General features: G+C 35.2%; 1 protein-coding gene across 7 annotated transcripts in view; it reads left to right on the top strand.

Moving 5' to 3' along the window:
* ADGRB3 (adhesion G protein-coupled receptor B3) overlaps positions 1-22,356 on the top strand; it is a 482,454-nt gene that overhangs the window by 176,276 nt on the left and 283,822 nt on the right. For 4 of the 7 annotated variants that reach the window (XM_074819823.1, XM_074819824.1, XM_074819821.1 and 1 more), the window contains exons 3-4: positions 15,094-15,204; positions 20,270-20,431. In XM_074819823.1, the coding sequence (XP_074675924.1) occupies positions 15,094-15,204; positions 20,270-20,431 (273 nt within the window). Of the gene's footprint in view, positions 1-11,060; positions 11,195-11,872; positions 11,972-15,093; positions 15,205-20,269; positions 20,432-22,356 lie in introns of those variants that run through there. The other 3 variants (XM_074819826.1, XM_074819827.1, XM_074819825.1) reach the window with 3 other exon arrangements.

Genomic DNA, 22,356 nt, shown 5'->3' with positions numbered 1-22,356 from the left:
ATGCCAAGTCTGAAGCCGAACAAGATGACTGGTTTTAGGTACTCACTTTCCTGGTGGCTCAGTTTATTCATCCTCAGCACATGCAGAAAATATCAGCAATTTTTCCATCAGTGTGTAAGTATATGGAATAGGAAATATAAACAGATACATGGGTTTCAAAGATTCTTAACTACTATTTCATACTTGGTATAAATTTATAAATATTCATTTCTTAACAGCCTTATGGGGTGGGATGAACAGGGTTCGGAACTATTTATCATTTGGTTATTGCCTTTAATATTTTATCCATGTATATGCTCGATGTAATTATGATTCTTGGATTACATCTCACATAATTATGATTCTTTTCTTTCTTTTTCACTAGGTAAAGTTACTATTAGTTTTATTGTGAAGAAGCCTAATGTAGGAATTTACTTTTAATGTAAATCCTAGTGCACTTAAGTAGATGCAATAAAGTTTTTTTAATTTCTAGTTTTCCAAATTCAGTCATTGATATAATTTCTGGAATAACTGATTTTTTGCTTCATGAGACAGACAAAAAGTATTTGTGACTGAATTAAATGTGTAACTCAGGACTTTTATTTTCAGTGAGGGTTTTTTAATTAGAATTCAATTTCAAACTGTAGCTATAATGCAAAAAAAGAAAATAAGCTATTTCAACTTTTACAAAATGCTATTCCTCTTGTTTTCTCTTTTGTCTGAAACTTAGCTTAGTTCACATTAATCAATGAGTCTGGCCTTGAAACAGCTTTTTTATGAAATAAGCTCTTTATATGAAAAATATCACCTACGTCCCACTGGAATGTGCTGGTACAGCATTCATACAGTCAGTCCTGAATTAGGTTTAATGTTTACCTGTTCCTTTGCTCCATATTGTTACAGTGAACCAAAATAATCACCTGAAATTGTTTATGATATTTTTCTTCTGAAAAAAGTTACTTAGCTTAGAGGTTATAGTAACTAGTGATGTAAATAGAACTAAATATATATATAACATACTAAAATTTTAGTCAAGCAGAGCAGTTAAAAAAAAGTACTTCAGTTTATATACCCTAAGGATACTGTGAATTAAGTTCAGATACAGCCAATGAAAATAGAAGCCCTGATGATTAAGTTACCCTCTGTCTTCCTCAACCCTAGAGTAGTCCTACAGTGAGCAGAGCCAGATTGACCCTGATCAGACATGTATGCATAAGTGATTTCTTTCCTTCTGAAGAGATGTTTTCCTTTTTTGATACATTTGTTTTCCTTTTTTGTTGTTTTCAATTTTTTTTGCTAGGCTGATTTTTTTTTTTTAGATATTATTTAGTTAAGAATCATAGGACCCCTGCTCTTCCTGATGCCCTGAAGCCTGCAGCAGTCTCCTTTCTGCTACTTCAAATTCTGTGTCCTACAAGTAACTTTGTAAGTTTTCCAAGACATGTGAGAGGATCTACTCCTTGTAGAAGGCATGAGAGGAACCAGAAGGAACTCCCTCACAACAATTTACACCTTGAAGTAGTGGTGTTTATTCAGGCTCTTTACAACTTGGCCAGAAACTCTCCCCAGATCCTCAGTTTTTAAGTCTTTTTATTTAGAATCCCTAAACTGTGTTTTGACTCCCTCACACAAAGAAAGAGTTATCTCTAGGGCTAGCAAGAATTACCTTATTTAAGAATTTACACCTTATTTATATGCTTTGAACAGCACCTTCTTTTCAGACTAATATTCTTGTATTTCTTGACTGCTACAGGCTTTGTCTAGAAAAGCACCAGTAGTCCAGTGATCGCATGTAATTTTTTCTCTACGGAAGTATTTTACAATTTTTAATCATAGAATGGTTTGGGTTGGAAGGGACCTTAAAGATCATCTAGTTCCAACCTCCCTGCCATGGGCAGGGACACCTTCCACTAGACCAGGTTGCTCAAAGCCCCGTCCAACCTGGCCTTGAACACTTCCAGGGAGGGGGAGGGGGCATCCACAACCTCTCTGGGCAACCTGTTCCAGTGTCTCACCACAATCACAGTGAAGAACTTCTTCCTCATATCTAATCTAAATCTTCTCTCTTTCAGTTTAAAACGATTACCCCTCATCCTATCACTCTCTGATAAAGAGTTCCTCCCTGTCTTTCCTGTAGGCCCCCTTTAGGTACTGGAAGGCCACTATAAGGTCTCCCCAGAGCCTTCTCTTCTCCAGGCTGAACAACCCCAACTCTCTCAGCCTGTTCTCATAGGGGAGGTGCTCCAGCCCCCCAGTCATCTTCATGGCCTCCTCTGGACCCGCTCAAGCAGGTCTGTGTCCTTATACTGGGGACCCCAGAGCTGAACGCAGTACTCCAGGTGGGGTTTCACGAGAGCAGAGGGGGAGAATCACCTCCCTTGACCTGCTAGCCATGCTTCTTTTGATGCAGCCTAAGATAATCAATTCTTTCTTTTTTAGTAAACTGCCCAGGTCCTGCCACAGAAACATAACAAAGGTATAGTGGCTGACATTTCTAACTTCAGTTTAGTATGTACCCAATGTACCGTAACATTTCATGCCAGTAACAATGATGGGCCTTGGGGTAATAAGAGAACAGCAGAGGGTAACAATAACAACAAAAGACGATCTCCCAACTGGCACTTTTTCTCATGGATTATTGTACTGTCCCATTTTTAATATTGGGAATAATTTATTGTCACTACATTTTAAAAGACTGCCACTTAGAGGCAAATCCAAGCTGACCTCATCATGAATAAGGATTTAGTGAAATAACACTTTAACTAGCTGTAATTGTTCCTATAATCTTAAGGATTAAAATGTATTGATATGCATAAGAATCCACACGGTCAAACAGAACATAGAGAAAGGAGCTAGAAAATTGTAATTTATTATTCTAGGTCTGTCAGTCCTGTGTGCTGCTCACAACCACAGGAATTAATCCATCTGGAGCCAATTCTGCTCACACAGCAGTTAATTCCATTATTTCATGACTTTTGATTTACACTGGTGGAGGTGAAAGTGTCGTCATTTGTGGGTGATGTTACTCTGATGTTCGGTATTAAAACCACAACGTAAGGCAGAATGACACTGGTCTGTTCTTTTGATAGTGGGAAAAAATAGTTGAAATGCACCACATAAAGTGATCAAAATTATATGTAAGTGGTAACTGTGATTACCAATATAGGGGGTTGTATATTAGCATTAATGACTTATTTTTGGACAGAATCTGTTACATAAAAAATTGCTTCTTCATGTCTTTTGGGAACTTGTAATAATTTTTTAAAAATATAAATTAAGAAATGGGAACATCTGTTCTATGGCCTAAACTCTATACATGTGCTGTCATGTGGCACCAAGCCCTTTTCCCAGAGATAGATCCTGTGCACCCAGACTATCCTTTTGAGATGTTTTACATATGTTAGCATGTGGGCATTTGTATAATCATGTCTTGCATCAATGGGTTCTGCAGTTATCCTGGCAAATAAACTGCTCTGACTGGAGATATAACTACCTCAGGGCTCCAGAGTCCGTTCTGGCACAGAGCACTCCAGTTCAGTCAGGCTTTGCAGACCCATTGCTGCAGCACTTTCAAAACCTTCATTAAAACTAATGGACCGTTACTTTTGAAACCTAGGATTTTTTGAATAGATTTTAGTGGAATTTGCTACTTATATATCAAACAAATAATGATTTTAAATAAACAGAATTGTATTTTCATTTGCCTGAAGTTGTTTCTAAAATAATAAGATTTCAGTTTTTAGAAGTACTTTATTTACTCTGAGATGTGAATGAATACCAAGTTGAAGTAACCTTTTTTTAAAAAATAAAAATAAAAGATCAAACTTAAATATATCCTGGAAAATGTAAAAATTATTCCACAAGATCACTACAGAATGAGTAGTCTCTGTATTAGGTCTAAAGCTAGGATTCTTTTTCTGTGGTCTTCTGAGAACTGGTACCTTGCAAGCTTCAATATTAGCTTTTCAGGCTACTTAACAGACTCTTGATGACTAGACTTAAGCAAATAATATACACTGTACAATTTTTGTGGTCAACATAAACAGTGGTTTTTTTCTGAATTTTCTGAACTTATAATGTCTTCTGCCTTTTTCCCATTTTGAAGTTATCTGTTAACCACTTAACTGAATGTGAATATGTCTAATCTGTTCATTGTTGTAGTGTTAGAGCCACAGTAGTCTTAAGTACATAAGCAAGGCCAGGTTTGTAAGCGGCAGAAATAAAATGCCTAGGAATTTTGAAGTTTGATGCTTCTACTTCAGAGCTGAAGACTTGTGTGCCCAAAATCTATTTTCCCCCAATACTTCAGCTGTTCTAAAAAACCGCATTCTTTCCACCCACAAACACTTCTATTTCTCAATACACACTGTTTTTTATTTCCAGCTTACAATTCATATTGGCTAGCTGTGACTAGACATACTGCTTTTACGTTTCTGATTCTGATTCCTGATTGGACAATCAAAATATATACTGTTAAGTCTCTAGTGAGCAGATTCAGAAGTTCTTACCATAAATATTCCATTATACATGCTCACAGTAGACTGTATTTGAGAACAATTCTTCCAGGGAACTAAATCATTAGAATATATTCACAGAGCCAACACACAAGAGGCAAAAACATAATTTGAAGCAAATTCAATTTTTTGTTTGAAAATATCTTTGTATAAAAGAGATTTTTGTAGCTATTTTACTGAGCTACCTAGCGAGCCAATTCTTTTCCAGTCCTTTCTAGACAGCAGAGTAGGGGCAATGGGAGAGATTTATAGTATATCTGTGGGCAGATGTGAAAATAACTCTGCAGAGAATTCAAAAAAGGTTCATAGTTAGGAGCAGCATAATAAGATTCCAGTCTTAAGCCTGTCTTAGAGAGCCCTGATACACATGCCAGTTGTAGGTCTCCAGCTGTTGAGAGAAAGTCTGTTTGCACTAAGTAAAACACCACTAGCTGTACCACTTCTCACTGAAAGAGATACTAGTTTATCTATGTCCATAAGCAATAGGTCATTCTGAGAATGCATTTACATAAGTTACAGTCAGAGTTCGCAGCTTAATGAGTATTGCAAACTCTATAGTTCTAACTCCAGAACTAATCATCTTCACCGAAAAAATCCCTGCTTGTAATCTCCAGACATTCATATATGTTGACTATTGGCATCATTTCTTCAAATGATGGATCATGATGAGCTAAGACAGATTTTAGGTAACCACATTGCATCATAATATGCTGACAAGCTGAAATGAGTTACATGAGATGTATCTTGCACAGCCATCAGGGAATAGATGTTTTTTAATGATCCTTATTATTGACATCTGTAGGAGAAGCAGCCACAATTCTCCATAGAGTACACTTCCATTAATCATTCTGGAGGTCAAAAGGTATAGATTGTTGCAGTAATATTTGCAGGAGATGCATAAGAATTTTAAAAGAAGTGATTCAAGTGTCTGACATCATGTAGGGATGTAGAAACAATAAGGATACTAAAATCAGTTACTTTGATGCTTATTGATGAAAGGCAGGCATGCTCTTCCACCTCTGAGGGTGATACCACTTCAGTAGTGTCATCCCCATTGTTCTCCCAGAGTATCAATGTCATGTTGACTAGACTGTGTTTTCTGTTGCTTTCTAATTTAATCAGAGAACTGGACCAGGAGGCACTTTGCTATGGTTGAGTAGAAATCTCTGTCACAGCTACAGAACAGCATTTTAAAATGTTTTAAAAATTATGGATATGCAAAAAAAAAAAAAAAAAAAAGGTATACCAATGGCTCTCAGAGTAATGTGTGTATTTTGTAGACCTGTAGAGCATCATTATCATAGTCTCACTAATTCTAATGAATTCATTTTCTCAACCCAGTAAAGTGATGATGTTCCTAAGTTAAGAATAGTATATTGTGATCAGATAGATTATGCCCATTGAATGCATCTACTCTTAGGTGAATTTTTCTGCTATAATTTTTTATATGATGGAATTAGGTATTTCATCTGGTCTTAAGAGAGAAACCTTGCACCTTTGCTATTCTTTAATGCAGGCTTCAGGGTGAACTTCCTTAGAGGTAGTTGACAAACTCTTATGTAGCTCAGCTCTGCAGTTGAACAGTTAATTTGCTTTTATAGAGGCGTAGAATGGGCAACACCTGTCAAATAAGCCAACCATGTAGTCCTCTCTGACACTATGGGCCATAGAGGTGAGAAGGATGTGTTAGCATATGAGCTCAAATATTTTCTGTAAGTGTGGATTATGCAGTAAGAGTGAAGGAGAACACTGCTTTTTAGCCTCAGTGTGATATCTGGGTCCTCAAAATCATTAAATTAATTGCTGAGTCTGAGAATCTCAGAAACCTAGAAAAGTGTGCTTTTACTAAATCCAGTGAAAACATCTAATAGATTTTTTAAAAATCCTGAAAGATCTAGGTACAAGTGATTTTGATTTATAGTTTTGGGGTAAATCTCTTATGATTTTTCCTACTTAAAGTCCCATGCATGTATTTCTGAAGGAAGGATTTAGTTATTGTGAAAATCAGTTCCGAGGTTTAAATTTTGAATTGCTGGTTTTCCTTTCATTTGTGTCATGCTTCCCATTAAGGTAAATCACAGAGTTACACAGACTAGAGAAGAGTTATTTATGGGTTGTATTTGTTAAAGCCATAGGTGTCACCATAAACGTTCAGACCTTTTAAGAGGTTCCAGGTCCATTCTGGAAACCATCGCAACACTCTACCTGTCAGGGGGCTGTGCCATACACACATCTCTCAGGCTGAAATGGGTGGAATAGTATGTTGAAATTGCATGCAGGTGGTCGTTAACTTTCCCTTGGTGGTTAACAAAGGCTATGTATCCTTGTAAACAGGTTAGATAAACCTCTTAGCTCAGAGTAGATCTTTGGAAGAGGTGTCTAGACCACATCCTTAGCTGACAAAATTTGCCCTGTCTGGGTGGAACCAGGGCAGTTTACAGCAGCCAAAGCTCCTCTCTTCTCCTCCTCCTCTCCTCCTCCTCCTCCTCTTCCTCCTCTCCTCTCCCTTCTCCTCTCCCATCTCCTCTCCCTTCTTCTCCTCTCTCCTCTCCTGTACATACAATTTAGCAGCTACTCATGATGTCTGTATACAAACAGCCAGCTTTTTGGTACCACAAATGATAAACATGTAATGTGCAAAATTCACATCCAGTGACACTTCCTCCATATTTTATTATTCTTTTGTAAAAATAATTTAGCAGAGTTAAACAAGGACAAGAAAATGCACTTTAAAAGGCATACAATATTATTTAGCTTCACCTAGCTTTACCACTAGGTAAAAAAAAACCCTACACTCAGTTTGACTGTGCTTACTGAGTAGTTTGCAGTGCCTGTTATTTAAAACAATGATTCTTGTTCCTTTTCTTCATACAGCTTCAGAATCTTTCACAGGCACTAAACTTCCCTATCATAAATCCATAGATAATTCATCTCAAATCTTTAATGAATACTTCTATCATGTAGAAAAGATTAGGCAACCATCTGCAGGAATGTCTGCGGTAAATAGTTTCAGGGCAAGGAAATAGTCTAGATGTCCTTGTGAATCCTGCTTTCTACAGTTACCTTTACTTACTTTTCAGTGTTTCTAGAACAGAAAAGAAAGAGAATGAAGTTATGGAATTCAAGAATAGCTTAGAAAATTACAGTTTATCCTCAGTCATCTTCTCATGAGTTGTAAATGTATAGAGCAATAAAGAGGAACATACTAGCCTGTGTGTAATATGTAGGTAGCTTGCTGCAGTATTCAGTAAAAAGAGATTGTTTATATAAAAACATTACTATTCTGAAATAGCTACTGCACTGGGTAACCGTATCAATAATTCAATTAATTAAATACAAGAAAAAAGCAAAATATTTAATGCAGAAGTAAAATAGTATGAAATGTAAAAAAGCAATGAAGATACCAAAATATTATTATGATACTATGATTTGAATTTTTAAAGGCTACACATGAATAAGTTATTATAGCAGAAACATTAAAATGATGAGAATACTACAAGAGAATGCATTAAAGATTCTTCATTTAAAAAAGCAAAAATAAATAAAGGTAATCCCCTCTGTTTTCATTCTTTAATGTCTTATTACATCCATGAATTTCTTGAGAGAACAATAGGGAATATGAGAAAATAATATACTGCTGAATTTAGAGGATTTTAATGTTAAACTTCATAATGTAAATTTCCTTGATCAGTTTTATTATTTTTGATTTGAATACAAACATTTTGGGATGGATTGTTAGGGAAATACTTGAATGGGAAAAATGTGAACTGCCGAGCAACTTCTGCATACTGGCCACGATAATTATAAAATATGTCAGATTTAGTAGATATAAATGGGTGAAGCTGCAATTTTGTCTTTCATTGACCCCTCCTTTTCCTCTTTGCTTAGTTATAATTCTGCAAAGCACATGTGAAAACACACTACCTGCTGTGGTGACATTTTACATTCATTTTGAATAGATATGAGTCACTTAGCTAGATTCACATGCTCAGTTTCTCCTGTCTAGGTGCAAGATGATGAGCAATTGGGCCCAGGAAGGCAAGTAACAGAGCTTGCACAGTTTCAACATTCTGTGCACATGCAAAGTGAATAAATATTACATCTTTGTGATATTTTTCACTGACCAAATCTGTAACCATGAATAAACAGGTTCAGATCCCACTGAAGATAATGGCTGGCCAAGGGAGTCACTGCAGAGATGCACAGAAAGACAGCAGATTGCATTGACACAAGAAAGTCTAGGTCATCAGAATTTGTGCTATAATTTATATTTTAATTCAGTAATATTTAATTTCTTCTGTCATTAAAAATAGCAGCAGTAGTATTAATCCAACATTATTTCCTAGGAGCAAATGAGTGTCACTAGAGACAAACACAAACTAATTACCTATGTACAGTATGTTCACTGTTTAGAATGCATAATTATTTTCCCTAACTTTTTAAAAGATGAAATAGTGCATACATATATGTATGAGTATATCTCTGTGTGCAAGAGACAGGAAATCTTATATCTAGTTTCCTACAAATGTTAACCTCTTTTACTTGAGAAAACACAAGAGTGTCTTATAATAAAAAAAATTATTTCCTTAGTACAAATACTATTACCTTTCATGTTTCCACTACTATTAAAATCCTCTCCATGTTTTCATGAGTAATAGGATACCTTTCTCACTGTGTTCATAAATACAGCTCAGTTCAGATCTTAATTCACTCTAGTGAAAGAAATTATTCCATTCAGTATGAAACTGGTCAAAGCTCTTCTATACTGTTTTGGAGAGCCAAAAGAGGACTTTTTATGGGACCAGGATCTATGTAGGAAGTAGGCAAAGACTGTTTTAAGAACGTTTTCCACATTCGCTAAGAAGAGGTTCCCATGGAAATCTAGTTCAGCTAATAGCTATGTAACCATTTTGGCAACCTGCCTGCCTGGTGAGGAAATATCATTTTGAGGGGTTCCCATAGAAAGCTGTAGCTTAAATCTGTACTGCAGAGAGATTAAATTCACCAAAGCCCTGAAGCTGTGTCCTGCAAATGCAGCATTTGAGAACAAGTGCTTCCTTGTGGAGCCTGGGTGCCCTGTTACACTGAAGCAGGGCTGGAGACAGGGAAGGGAGTGCTCCTGGGATTTTATTCTCCTTTGTCACAGGGTTCACTGTAACATAAAAACAACTGCAGTTTATGTTTTATTTCCTTTGGGTGTTTTGTTTTGTTTTTTTAATTTCTAGCCCTAGAGAAGAAGAACTAAAAAAAAAAACAAAAAACCAAAAAAACCCCAAAAAACCCCACAACCCTCTCCATCCTTTGATTGTAATATTTTTTTAAAAAAATATGTGAGAGAGAATTTTATAGTGCAAAAGAAACAGAAAGTCCCAGCTTCTCAATTCTATGCAAAATTGTGCTTCTAAGTCAACACACATTCTGCCATCTAGTGACCAGAAGAAACTGTACTGACCAGCGGCAAGCATGACAAGAAATCTACTGCTGCATATTGCAATAGTATTTTTGTGGGAGAAACTGTAGAATGGGCTACAAAGAAGTTAAATGTGCAGGAAACTTTTTCAACTTCCTGGAAGTCTGCAATTAATCAGATCATATTGAAATCAGTTAATAGCTCAGTCCAAAAATTAAACAATCCGGTTCTTTATATATTTCTATGGCCCTCTTCTTTCTTCCTTTCCCTCTCTGCACCCTCTAATTCCCCTTCCCCTGGGACTTACATAAGCATTTTGCATAATTTCTTGGAAGAACATTTGTGTGTTTGCACAGAGAGGATGCCATGCTACTGCACGTGAGACAGTTTGCATTAATGCACGTTCTGGCTGCAAGGCCTTTAATATTCATTCCATACTCGAGTAATTGAAAACACTCATTTGACTATTTACAGTTCAGGAGTGGGTAGGACAGTATGAAGTACACTGCCAGAGTGCTGTGGGTGAGAGAAGAAAATAACAGTCACTTTGGGGAATCGATTGCCACTTTTTGCTTTTAAGGGTCTGATCAGCCTTCAGGGAGCTGCTCACCATCTCACCTTTCAGACAATTCAGTACAAGCCATTCTCAGAGGTTGCTTTACATTTTACGTGCCCTCAAGGGGTAACCCTAAAGGTCTCAGAATCACTTTTTTTTAGTTCAACAGTTCATCCATGCTGTTGTCACCAACTACTATGCTGAAAAAGGCTTTTTTTATTATCGCCAGTGTGTTCTGTGCCATTAATAGCACAATTCATAGTAGATGGTATAACCAGATCAATACATTTACATTTACTGTGAAGGTCCCATGAAATGTGACATAAAAATAGCCATAAAAGCCAAACCAACATGGTTTATAATGTCATCTGATGACTAGGATATATATGTAACAGGTTTACAAATACTATTAAAGAGCCTAGGCATAAAATCTGTTTGACATGTACCTTAACTTTAATGATTATCCACTTGTCAAAGAGCAAAAACTAACCATTGGTGAGTAGAACCTTGCAAAGCTGGTATTTTTCTTTTGTATTGCTCAGTCTTCCTACCTTGCATTTTTATACTGTTAACAGATGTTTTTTCTTCTTTGTTCCTACAGAGAGCACATGGCACCTCTCTTCTCTCCTAAAAACGTACACCTACATTGGCCGCAAGATTTTAGATTCTCCTTTAAAAACTAAAAAGGTTACTCAATAGGAATAAAAATTCCCATAACATAACATAAAACTAAAGGTAAAGCCAATGGGACTACAGATAAGAGTTGTTGTAAATAATACTCAACTGTAAACTTCGGAATTTCAGACATCATTGTTATTTTTTTTTTCACTCCTAGAAGGCATGGAACTATATTACATGCTTCAGAGTTATATGTAAAATGAAATGATAAATCACATCCATATTAAGATATATGCATTGCTAAGATACTTTCAGGTATTGATCCATTGTGTACAGCTGAGAAGAGAAAGAATATGCAGCCTATTGCAGGAAACTATTGTACTTCCATAGCCACCAAAGGACCACTGACAGCAGGATACATTCTTTTATCAGATAACTAAACCTCAGATTTTCTACCACAAATGTTTGGAATATGTTATGATTTGTTATAAGTCACGGTCTGGTTAAAATGATCTATTCAAGGTTCTCCATAATGCTATTTGTTATTTACCTTTTGAGATATTTCTTTACGAGTTTTATTCTCATGCAGGTAGATTATAGCATTAACAATGTAATAAAAAGCATTAAAACCCTTTCATGTTTTCAGATTTAACTTAGAGTCACACTGGTGATTTCTGGATCAAGCCATGTACCCATCTGCTGCTGAAAAGTTTCATTGCCCCTCTTTATTTAATGAAACAATCTGATTAATATCAATGTTTGAGGCAAGGACTGTCCTGTTTCCTCCAAGGGAAAATTAGGACAGGCATCACCAAAAACTTCTGTTCAGAAACTGATGTCTGCAAAAATACCTTTTTCTGGGATAGAAAACTTATTTTCAGCAGCAAGAACTAGGTAAGAACAGTGAGAATGAGAAAAAATCCTTTATTCAGAATCTCAATTCAAACATCCAATATTATATTCCAGACATCAGATCTTGAATCATGCTGACTTGACCTTACAGGATATCTCTATGCCAGATACTGTCTAGAGTAAGATGGTTCCTATCACCTTTCCCACACAAACAGGTTCTTGAAAACACTGTGCCGTTTAGTCATACTTTAGGCTGACTTGGGTTGAAATGCTTTCCTACCCCAGAAAGCTTTTAAATACTTCTCTGTGAAGTATTGAGGGAAAACAAATGCATAACTAATTCATCTTCTGCATTCATTATTTAGCTAGGATCTGAAAATGGAGGAAAGTTTTATTCTATTTAGCATTTATTGTAAACTATGGCAGTCACTTAAGTTAGATATTTTATTATAAAATGCTTCATAAAAATGCACTGCTGTTGAGCTTCTTAGGTTAATTTTGAGAGCACTGTTTGTACTTACACACAGAAACTGGAAACTTCTGATCCCATTATGAAAATGTACTTGACCCTTATTTTTCTTTTCTTATGAGGCCTGAATTTTAATGAGGCCTTAAAAGTCCTCACCCATGCCAGTACACTGCATTTCCTGTTACAGCTTTTGTTCTCATGCAGCTTTTGTTTAAATACTTCAGCTGAATATGAAAATGAGAGCACTGCTTAAGTCTAGTTCTATTTTTTAACAAAACTTATAAAGAAATATTTTTATCTTTGTTATGAAACATTAACTTTAATATATATTTACTATATAAATGCTTAATATATCAAAGGGAGATTAGTTGAAAAGCGCATCTCAAAGACCATCAGCAATAGTTGAAGTGAATTGAATGTGTAAACTAAAAATGTGTTGCTAAGTGGAAAAAATGAAAAAGTTGAGGCATGATTAGATCCTACATCAACAACTTGTGGTTTAATTTGATTGGTGATACTCGTGAGTACCTCCGTTGTTGTGAATGGAGCTACACTGGGTATAAACCACAACCCTGGAAACTGATCTCCCAAACTTCCCTTTGCCTCTTCACCAGAGGTCTCTGTCCTGCAGGACTTTGCTTGTGCCTGCCTCAAGCACAGGATGTTGCAGGACTGGTACTGGAGCATTCACCACCTCCCTGTATGCCTCTGGAAAGCCTTCCTCCAGCAAAGGTCTTCCATTATTGCACTCTGTAACTTAAAATATAGAATTAAGTCTTCTGCAAGAATGGTGCCATATCCTCTACACTGCCTAATGAGCAGGCAGCACGCAGGCAGCAAACTCAGAGCAAACATGCCTTGCTTTTGCAGCCTCTTCAGGGGAAAAGCTCTGTAAAGTCTCTTGTCTTTCAGCATGTTGGTAATTACAGTTTAAATGGTCATCTGTATTGCACCTTGTAAAAATTGTAAGAGTATCATTCTAATCTTAATTTGCATTAGAATATTGATTGTAAAATTTATAGTAAGAGATTTCACACAGAATAAAAAGCTGTCGTAAATCAGAGGAGCTGTAGAAGAGGTGTATTTTGTAAAAATATATTCATAACACACATGTATACACATACATATATGTATATACATTACATGTATGTATGTGCATATATTAATTATATTTTATATGTATTTCTGGGATGTATTAAAAATGTTGAATGTTTAATTCTCAAAATATATTTTATTAATTAGATTTTCAAATATTCTCTTTAGCATGCAAACTGCATTGCTGTTCTCAAATGAATAATTAAATTTATATTTTAAGTGGTACCATTAATGAATATTTACAAAAAGGAAACACTAATTTGGAGAAATATAATAATAATTTACTAGAACAAAAAAAACCCCTCTCTCTGCTGATTGACCCCTTAAAAATATCTTTGTCTTTTATTATTTCTTTACTCCAAACAGAAATTTAAGTATGTTTAACGATTTATCAAAACAATGTGTTTTCAAATAATATTTATTAGTAGCATTTACATCTTATATAATGTTTTGCATCTTTTGAGGCAGGAAGGTAAGTTTTATTATCTTCAAGACTTTACAAATTGGGGAGAATTTTGAATTTTGCGTTTGCAAGGTAACCGTCCAGCAGAAAAGTATTTTTTAATGTTTATATTCCTAGTGCTTCAGACACCTTCTGCCTCATCAGAAACTTCATGTGGTTGTAGTTGGAGTAGTTTAAATGTTAACCCATGTTTCCCAGCACACACTTTCTAAATTAGAGTCCCAACAAAAACTGAATATTTAGCACCAAGCTGCAGGCAGCTGTGTGTGCTTGGGAGGACCAGAGGGAATTGTGCTGAAGACACAGCAGCCCCCCCAGTAAGTGCAAAAGGACCCTCCATATTTCATCACCGAAAGGAAAAATGGAGTCTGAGGTGAGAAGGCTAGGGGCTTTGCTTAGGACCAGAGAGGGGAGATGACAGCAGTGATAGGATAAAAAAATGAAGCACTCCTGTCTCCCACACTCTGGGCCTTTATGTAATTGTTTTTTACATATATTTCCCTATTAAAATCAGTGGGGACTTTTTAAATACCGAGGGCAAGATATAACCTATAGTCTTTATAACAGAGGTTTCAGAAAGGAAACAGTTCACAAGCACTTGTTCTACTGGATTCAGCCTAAAAATTAAGCAGTTCATTGGCTAACTTATTATTATTTTGCATTGCCACCCAAAGATGACTCATTATCTCTGTTGAAGGCTTCATTAGCCTGAAAGACAAGTGCAGAAATAGAAGTCCTCTGGAGGAGCAGCAGGTTCTGCCACAGAACAGCAATGTCTAACACTGTCAATCATTTTCTGGTGTGGTTTGCACTGATTAAAAGTATAGGAATAAAATGTCTGCATTTGAATAATTGTTTTTGTTCCGTGTCATACAGCTGATTTATAGTATGTGTCACTACACTGAATGTTGGTTCATACAATAAAACCATATTTGAAAAGCAGCAGACACAAATTTAAGTATTTATTTATTAAAAGCTGAGCGTAGCAAAGTTAAGTTGATGTTAACTGCCATGATCACTTGCCTGACTCTTGCCAGCAACTTCCAGGTATGTTTAGGAACATATTGCATGAGACAGTATGTGACTTTTGAGAAATGTCTACACACAAGCTTTCATAAACCTTTATTCTGTCTTTAGAATTTGGAATGATGGGAGATCATACAATTAAAAGTCAGCGACCTCGATCTGTTCATGAGAAAAGGGTCCCTCAGGAACAAGCTGATGCTGCTAAATTTATGGCACAAACTGGTAATACATCAGTTACATTTTTCTATTTACTGTTGTTAATTTTAGCAAAACCACTGCATGTTTCCATAATCTTTTGCTGCATATTTGTCAGTTTTCTAAGCTGATACTTTTTTTGAATCATTTATTTTTTTTTTCACCAGTTAAAGTCCATAAATAAAGTAGCTGAGAATTAGGTAGATCATACAAAAACATGCACTGTGAATGTGGATACTGAATCATTTAGTGTAAGCATGGATTTCTTTAGTAGTAAAAGCAGTCTCACATGTACAAAACACAGGACTGTGACATACTAACTTTCTTCCAAAGATGTTAAGAACATGCTTCAGAATTTCTATATAAATAGACTGAGGTCTAATCCCAGCTTTAGGCATTTATCAAATTAATTAATTAGTAGGGTGACTTTAATGTGCATACATTCAGCATTTACTATCTTTGGCCCAGAACAACAGCCTATTCTCTAGTTTCCAGATTCATAATTGCTAAATTAAATTGGCCATAAGTAGTTTTTAATTGGATGTGCAAATTATCTAACAGCTTTTCATCTAAAACATACTTTCTAATTTTGTTGGAGCGACTTCATCTTCTTTAGATAAAGATACCAAAATGATATGACAAACCTAGAGCTGAAGTAATTGAAAAAAAAAAAAAAGCCTGTTTACCAACAGTTACCAACGGTTACCACAGCTGCCTTTGAGGTTAAATGATAAAATTTCAGTGGTGCGTTGAATTAAGCTCTCATACACCAAAACTTCTGCCCATTTTGACATCAGTAATGATCTGTGTATCTGTTGGTAAAATCTCTTTAATGGTTCCCTACACACTGCATTCCAGTAAGTTACTGTGTTGAAAATCTTGTGCCCCATAATTATTGTATGGATTTGAAACAATTTACTCTGTATTCCATAGTTACTAACCTAGAAAATATGCCTGCATCAGTCATACATAATGCTTCCAGTTTATATTCACTTTAGTAAAAGAGCTATAATTGCTTCTAGTTATATTGCATGTTGACTTAGTAGTAGGGTGCTTTACCTAACAGATTTGCAGAAATCAATATATTAAGTAATCTAAATACATATATAAGCCAATCAGTGTAGATCTGTTTGGTAAAGAATTTAGAAGGGGAAAAAGTCTGTTTCCCTCCTATTAATCTGTGGGACTACTTTTATGGCTAACTCCCAGTTGATACAAATGTAAGCAAATGTAGCGAAAGAAGGAGCCTAGAACCCTCTTGGTCTCCTTGCGGTTTTTGTTTAGGCAAGTAGAACTTACTGCTTACATACCTAGCTCAGACTTAGAGTGTTAGTTGCTTACTACATAGAATAACACCTTTGCTTTTATGCTGCTTCTTGAATTCATACAATTACTCCAAAAAAATAAGGTAATCTGTTTTATTTCCTCATATAAATCCCTAAAACTTTCGTATTATCAGGTAAAACTTGTATTTGATAATTTCTAGTCATGCATTGCAGTGCATCTATTATGGGTGTTAGAGAACTGCATTATAAATGCAGCATTTATACCATCACCTTCTGATGGATTGTGTGTGTGGAGTGGGAGATGAACGTTCAAAATTATACAGGCTTGGTTTTCGAGGTCCTGTTCTGAAAGCATGTGAGATATATCAGCAGAGCATATAAATTTACATGTCCAACTTTGAGGAAATCTATATTTTACATACTGTAGGTTAACCCATTTTAAGTAATAAAATGTGCTCTTATTGGACATACTAATTTTCATCTCTTCATTTTGATTTTCCTTTGTAGTGATCATTGCATATTTTCTTCACCTCTAATGCATCCATTTTCTTGTGATATAATTAATGTGATATCTTCTTAAACTGATTCATAAGGTTTTTTCTAACATACCTATCTCATGAATTTACCCATGTACTAAGAAGTCTAATAGCCTTTAAAGTAAATGGATACTGAGTTTATGAGGTTTCTTATATTTTAAGCCTGTTTAATATTTTATTTTGTGTAATAATAAACCAGATGTAAAACTGCATCAAAATGTTTGCATTGTTTTAAAAGGAAGAGAGATAGGAATAGAGAATTGTCCTGGAAAAGATTTATGAAAAGCATTTAATACTGTTAGAATAGTGAACTTAATCCACTGAATTTTGCTGGGAATGGAAGAGTTTTAAAACGTGGTATTAAAATACACATTTTCCTGTTTGTTTGTGAGTGATCTGAGGCAGTAAAACATTTTATTTAAAAAAATAATATTCTGTGAATAATTTATTGTCCTATATTTGTCATTTTATGTGTTTGGACTGATCCTTCCCTTAGGTGTTATGGGATTTAGAGAGTATAATACAGGTAAGTGTTACACAGATCAATGAGGCCTTCCATACAGTAAGTTATGTTTCCTCTTACATATCAAGCAGCAGGGGAGAATAAGGGCTTAGTAGCTTGCCAATAGTTAATTTTAGATTGTAGGCTTAATACGATAGATCTAAAAGTTTAAGAGTTCTCAAGTAATGGAAACTAGAAGGAAAATAAAAAGTAGCCCTTCTGAAATTTTCAGTTCAGAAAAGAAAAAAAAAATGGAAAAGAGATAAAGAGAATAATAGAAGATGTATTTACAGAATACGTAGGCAATCTAGGTTTATTCTAGAAAATAAAGAAGTCTTTATTTTCTTAAATTAAAAATAGTTAACTATGCTATATGTCTGTAAAGATGTTTCCCTGTGTTAAAATATTTTAAACTAAGTAATAATCATACTCACAGCAGTACAAAATACTCTGAAAAATTAAAAATTACCAAAAAACCATAATGCATTGTGCAAAAGGAAGCGAAGCAGCTGGTGAGATAAATTTGTTCTTTATTTTCTCTGATTTTACTCTTTTTGCACCATACATCATGTTGATGTGGAGAATCTTGCTCCAGCAAATGTTTAAGCCTTCTATCCTTTACATATGTTGAAGTATATTGCTAGAGTCTGCCTTTTGTGAATAGACAGTACATATATGCTCAGAACTTCTAATAATTAATATTAATTTCAAAATTCACTCAATACAATCACATTCTCAGTATCATGTTACTGCTACTTTTCGTCATATTCCAAGGGTTAAGAGCAGTTTTTTATTACTTTAAGATATCCAAAACTTTATTTACACTGAGTATATATGACTGTTTTACATAATGAGGAACACCCTGAGAAACACAGCTTTGATTTTTTCTGCTGTTTGACCTTTCAACTAAACCATTTAAACAAAGGCAAAGTCAAACTTCAAACACAGGAAAAGACAAAAAATATTAGCCTAGAAACCCATAGTAATACAGGTATTTTTACCATGTACATAGGACTTATAGTACGTATTGTATAATTGTTAATGTCTACCTACATATTAGCTATATTTGCCATATTATATCATCTAACCTAAACCCAAGCCATGTAACAACATAATCAAAATGCTAAATTCATATCAGAAAAATGATTAAAACAATAATCAGTGATTAAATTTCTCATTTTTGTCACCTCACAGATAAAGAAAATGACTACAAAAATCACTTTGGTGAATATTTGTATGTAAAAAATCTCATCAATTTGTCCTTGGCCATAGAAATTTTTAGAATTGTATATGATTTCATGAAAAGCAGAGGGATTTCTATGCTAATTATAAAACATTCTGTCTTCTTACTGAATAAGAAGAACATTTTTTTAAAAAGCATTGAATAGCCTTAGAATTGCTTCTTAGAGGACTAGCAGAGACAAGCATTTTGCAAAGGTTTCATGCTTGGCCTCTGGGAACAAAAAAAAAAAGAGCTTGGACAGATGCTTGCTACAAAAGCGCAGTGTCAAGAAATAGTATGTCATTTACTGCATTCTTGGAAAATAACACCAGAGTCTTCCCGGTTTGCAGACATTCCCTTGATTGTGACCAATATCAAAACTTTTGGAAGACTAGAGGTATATTGATATAACTTAAATTTTAAGCAAGCTATTCAAGACTGAAGGTTGTACCATGCCACTGATTTTAAAGCAGAAAATCCCATTTGTTTCAAAAAGGACTTAGGTTTAAAAATGGAGGGTGTAATAGAGGCTTCAGCATGCCATTTTATACTGATTTTTAATGAAAGAAGGTAAACATGAATCCACAATGTTCAGTGAGGTATATTCACATTATTTTTACATTTGCTTTCTGAGAATACTCAGGGGATCCAGTTTTCTGAACATGTCTTTGGTAAAGGAATTCCAGAATTGTGTGTATGGCTGTTCATGGAAACTAAATTAAGCATTCTTTCCTGAACATCCATGCAAGAAGACTTTACACATTACTTGCTTTCAAAAAAATAGAAATAATATAACGTTCTATCTCTCAATGATAAAAAAATTACACTATCCAAATGTATGGTATTAATAAATCACATCTGACAATTTTGAACATGTACTATACACAGTAATGAGATCTAGCACATCCAAGAGTTTAGCACACCTGTAGGTCAAAAGCAAGGAGCAGATCTGTTCAGTAAGTGATCAAACCAAAGTTCCCATCCCACCGTTCAGGTTAAAATTTGGTAAGCAAAGTGCTTCTCTTTGCCAGGGAACTTCTTTCAAATGCTAGATGACTCTCCTCCACTGAAGAAAAGACAAGAAATTAGAGGGTTGGTTTGGGTCTTTTTAAAAATCAGAATTCCCTTTGGTAGAGTTCCTTAAACTATTACCTAGCCTTCATTCTAGAGTGATAAGTATAAATATCAAAGATAAATCCTTTACTATTATATAAAAAGAGTTGTCTAAGTTCTTTTAGCATCCTGAGGGCAGTGTTGTTTCTCAAGTGTTGAAGGGCAGTACTTCTCATAAAGTTGTAAATGATGCTAAGTGATCAAAGTATTTCCCTCTGACAGGCATTATGTGACTGCAACATTGTAGGTGTATTTATTTTCTATTCATTGCATATTTTCACAGCTGCTTTACTCCATGAACTTTTAAATATTTATTTTGGTGTGGTACTTTTTTCTTTGATTTAAAAGAGCAGACAATAACGAGCTTTAGCAAAAAAAAAGTCTCATTAATACTTATGTCTATATTCATGTTTGTTTGTTGTCTTGAATACAGGTGAATCTGGTGTTGAAGAGTGGGCGCAGTGGAGTACGTGTTCAGTTACTTGTGGTCAAGGGTCGCAGGTGCGAACCAGAACTTGTGTATCACCTTACGGGACACACTGCAGCGGCCCTTTAAGAGAATCAAGGGTTTGCAATAACACTGCCCTCTGTCCAGGTAGTGTTAGCAGCCAATAAATAAAATTGTGGATGTTTTTGAACTGTATAATGATAAGAATTTGCAACTATATTATTATTATTGTTGTTGTTGTTATTATTATTATTAATGAATTTCATAAGGATATTTCAATTAGAGCAGAGAAGTGCAATTCTATTCAGCTGTGAAATTTTGTCATGTAGATTGTTATTTTTACTTTCAGAACAGTCAAGATATGGAACAAGGGTCCCTTTTTTCTGACAGTTTCAGATTTTTTAAAAAAGTCTATATTCTCTGATTTTCATTCAGAAGAGAGAAGGTATAGCATGAGTACAAAATACAAACTAAGGAAAAAATCCAGATCACCAATACATTAAGAAGGAGAGACTGATTAACAGGGTGGGCTAAGTTAACATATATTACTCAACACTGCTATTGTTTCGCCATTTAGAATACTGTCTTCTAGGCAATGGGCCAGACAATGTTCTCTACACAGTAATGTCTTCATGGACTTCCCTTTACATTGTTCTGGCAAGAAAGGGCAACAGCTGCCCATCAAAGGAAGAAAGATCAGACAAAAAGTAAGTCTCTTACATCTGACACAAGGTAAAGGTCATCAGTGTCTTGCATCACAGTTTTCCTACTCCTTTTGTCTCAGAGATCTGGACATACTTGGAGTTAAGCAGTAGTTATACACTAAGGAGAAGAGACAGGCATGTTCAAGTTAGTTGCTGAAAGGGCACATCTCATTTCTTTAAACTCTACCTGTGGATCTGATTAATCTGGGATGAGAAGCAAAGGGAAGGCATATGACTACATTAATTAAGTAAATGCAAAAAACCTATATGCCTTCCTTCAGATGCACAAATTCCTCAGGTCTTTGTAACGTTTGATCCCAGGGGGGTGGTGAGCCATTTTCAGCTTCTGAGGAGGGTCCCTCAATTTTTGAGGTACACTAGCTGTCATACACAGAGAATCCCCTGGACTTTATCTCAGTAAGTAGTAACATGTAGAATCAAACTCTCATGTTGTTACTGTGTGTTGAAAAATATCCAACAGGAAGTGCATATGTGATCCCATCGGGGTTTGTGTATCAGCATTATAAGATCTTTAGGAAACCTCTGTAATGGAAAGCAACTTAAAAGATTGCATCTAGATAAACCATCACTGTAATAAGAACCGCTCTCAGCACCTAATGCTTTATTACTGTGCTTTAGGTAAAATTCACATGGGATTTTCTAATATTTCTAATATGGAAATTCCCAGGCAGGGCTGAATTCAATCACTTGAAGTGTTTTCATACAAAAATGGCATCTATTTCTAAAAAGGTGAGGCTAGTGTAGAGTCTGCCAGAGGTGGGATACATTGCAAAAGAACTCTTGACTTGATAGTACAAAAATAAGAAGTGAAAAAAGAGAACTATAAAAGAAAAGAACAAACATTTGAAACAACCATAGATTTAAAGATTCCTTTGAAACTGCATGAAGTATGAAGATGAAAACACACAGTGCAGCACTCACAATGACATGCAGTTCTGCCTGCTTTCTTTGTCATTTAGTATTACCTAAGAAGAGGAAAGGCATCTAAATCACCTACTTTTACAGAATTTTATCTTCATTCCAGTAAGGAATGAGAACTTTTCATATCAAAAAAAGAAAAAAAAAATCCATGTAATGTAAAAGCTAAGGTAATTAATTTCCTGTCAAAGCAAGCTGGAAAAAAAGTTAATTCTTAAATATCACATTGTCTAGCAAACTTCTAAACAATGCTCACACAAAAAGACTGCTCCATATTTCTCAGGTCACAAAGGAGCTCTTTTCTTACACATGAAAACCCAATTCAGGGTACAGCTTTTGTTTCCAGATACCTGGTATGAGTACCTGGTATGAGCAATGGCTACCAATTCTCATTGGCTAAGAGTGATAGTGCCAAGATATTTTCTTTTT

This window comes from Strix aluco, chromosome 3 (genome assembly GCF_031877795.1).
Source record: "Strix aluco isolate bStrAlu1 chromosome 3, bStrAlu1.hap1, whole genome shotgun sequence".
Classification (NCBI taxonomy): domain Eukaryota; kingdom Metazoa; phylum Chordata; class Aves; order Strigiformes; family Strigidae; genus Strix; species Strix aluco.
This window is presented reverse-complemented; position numbering and strand designations above follow the sequence as displayed.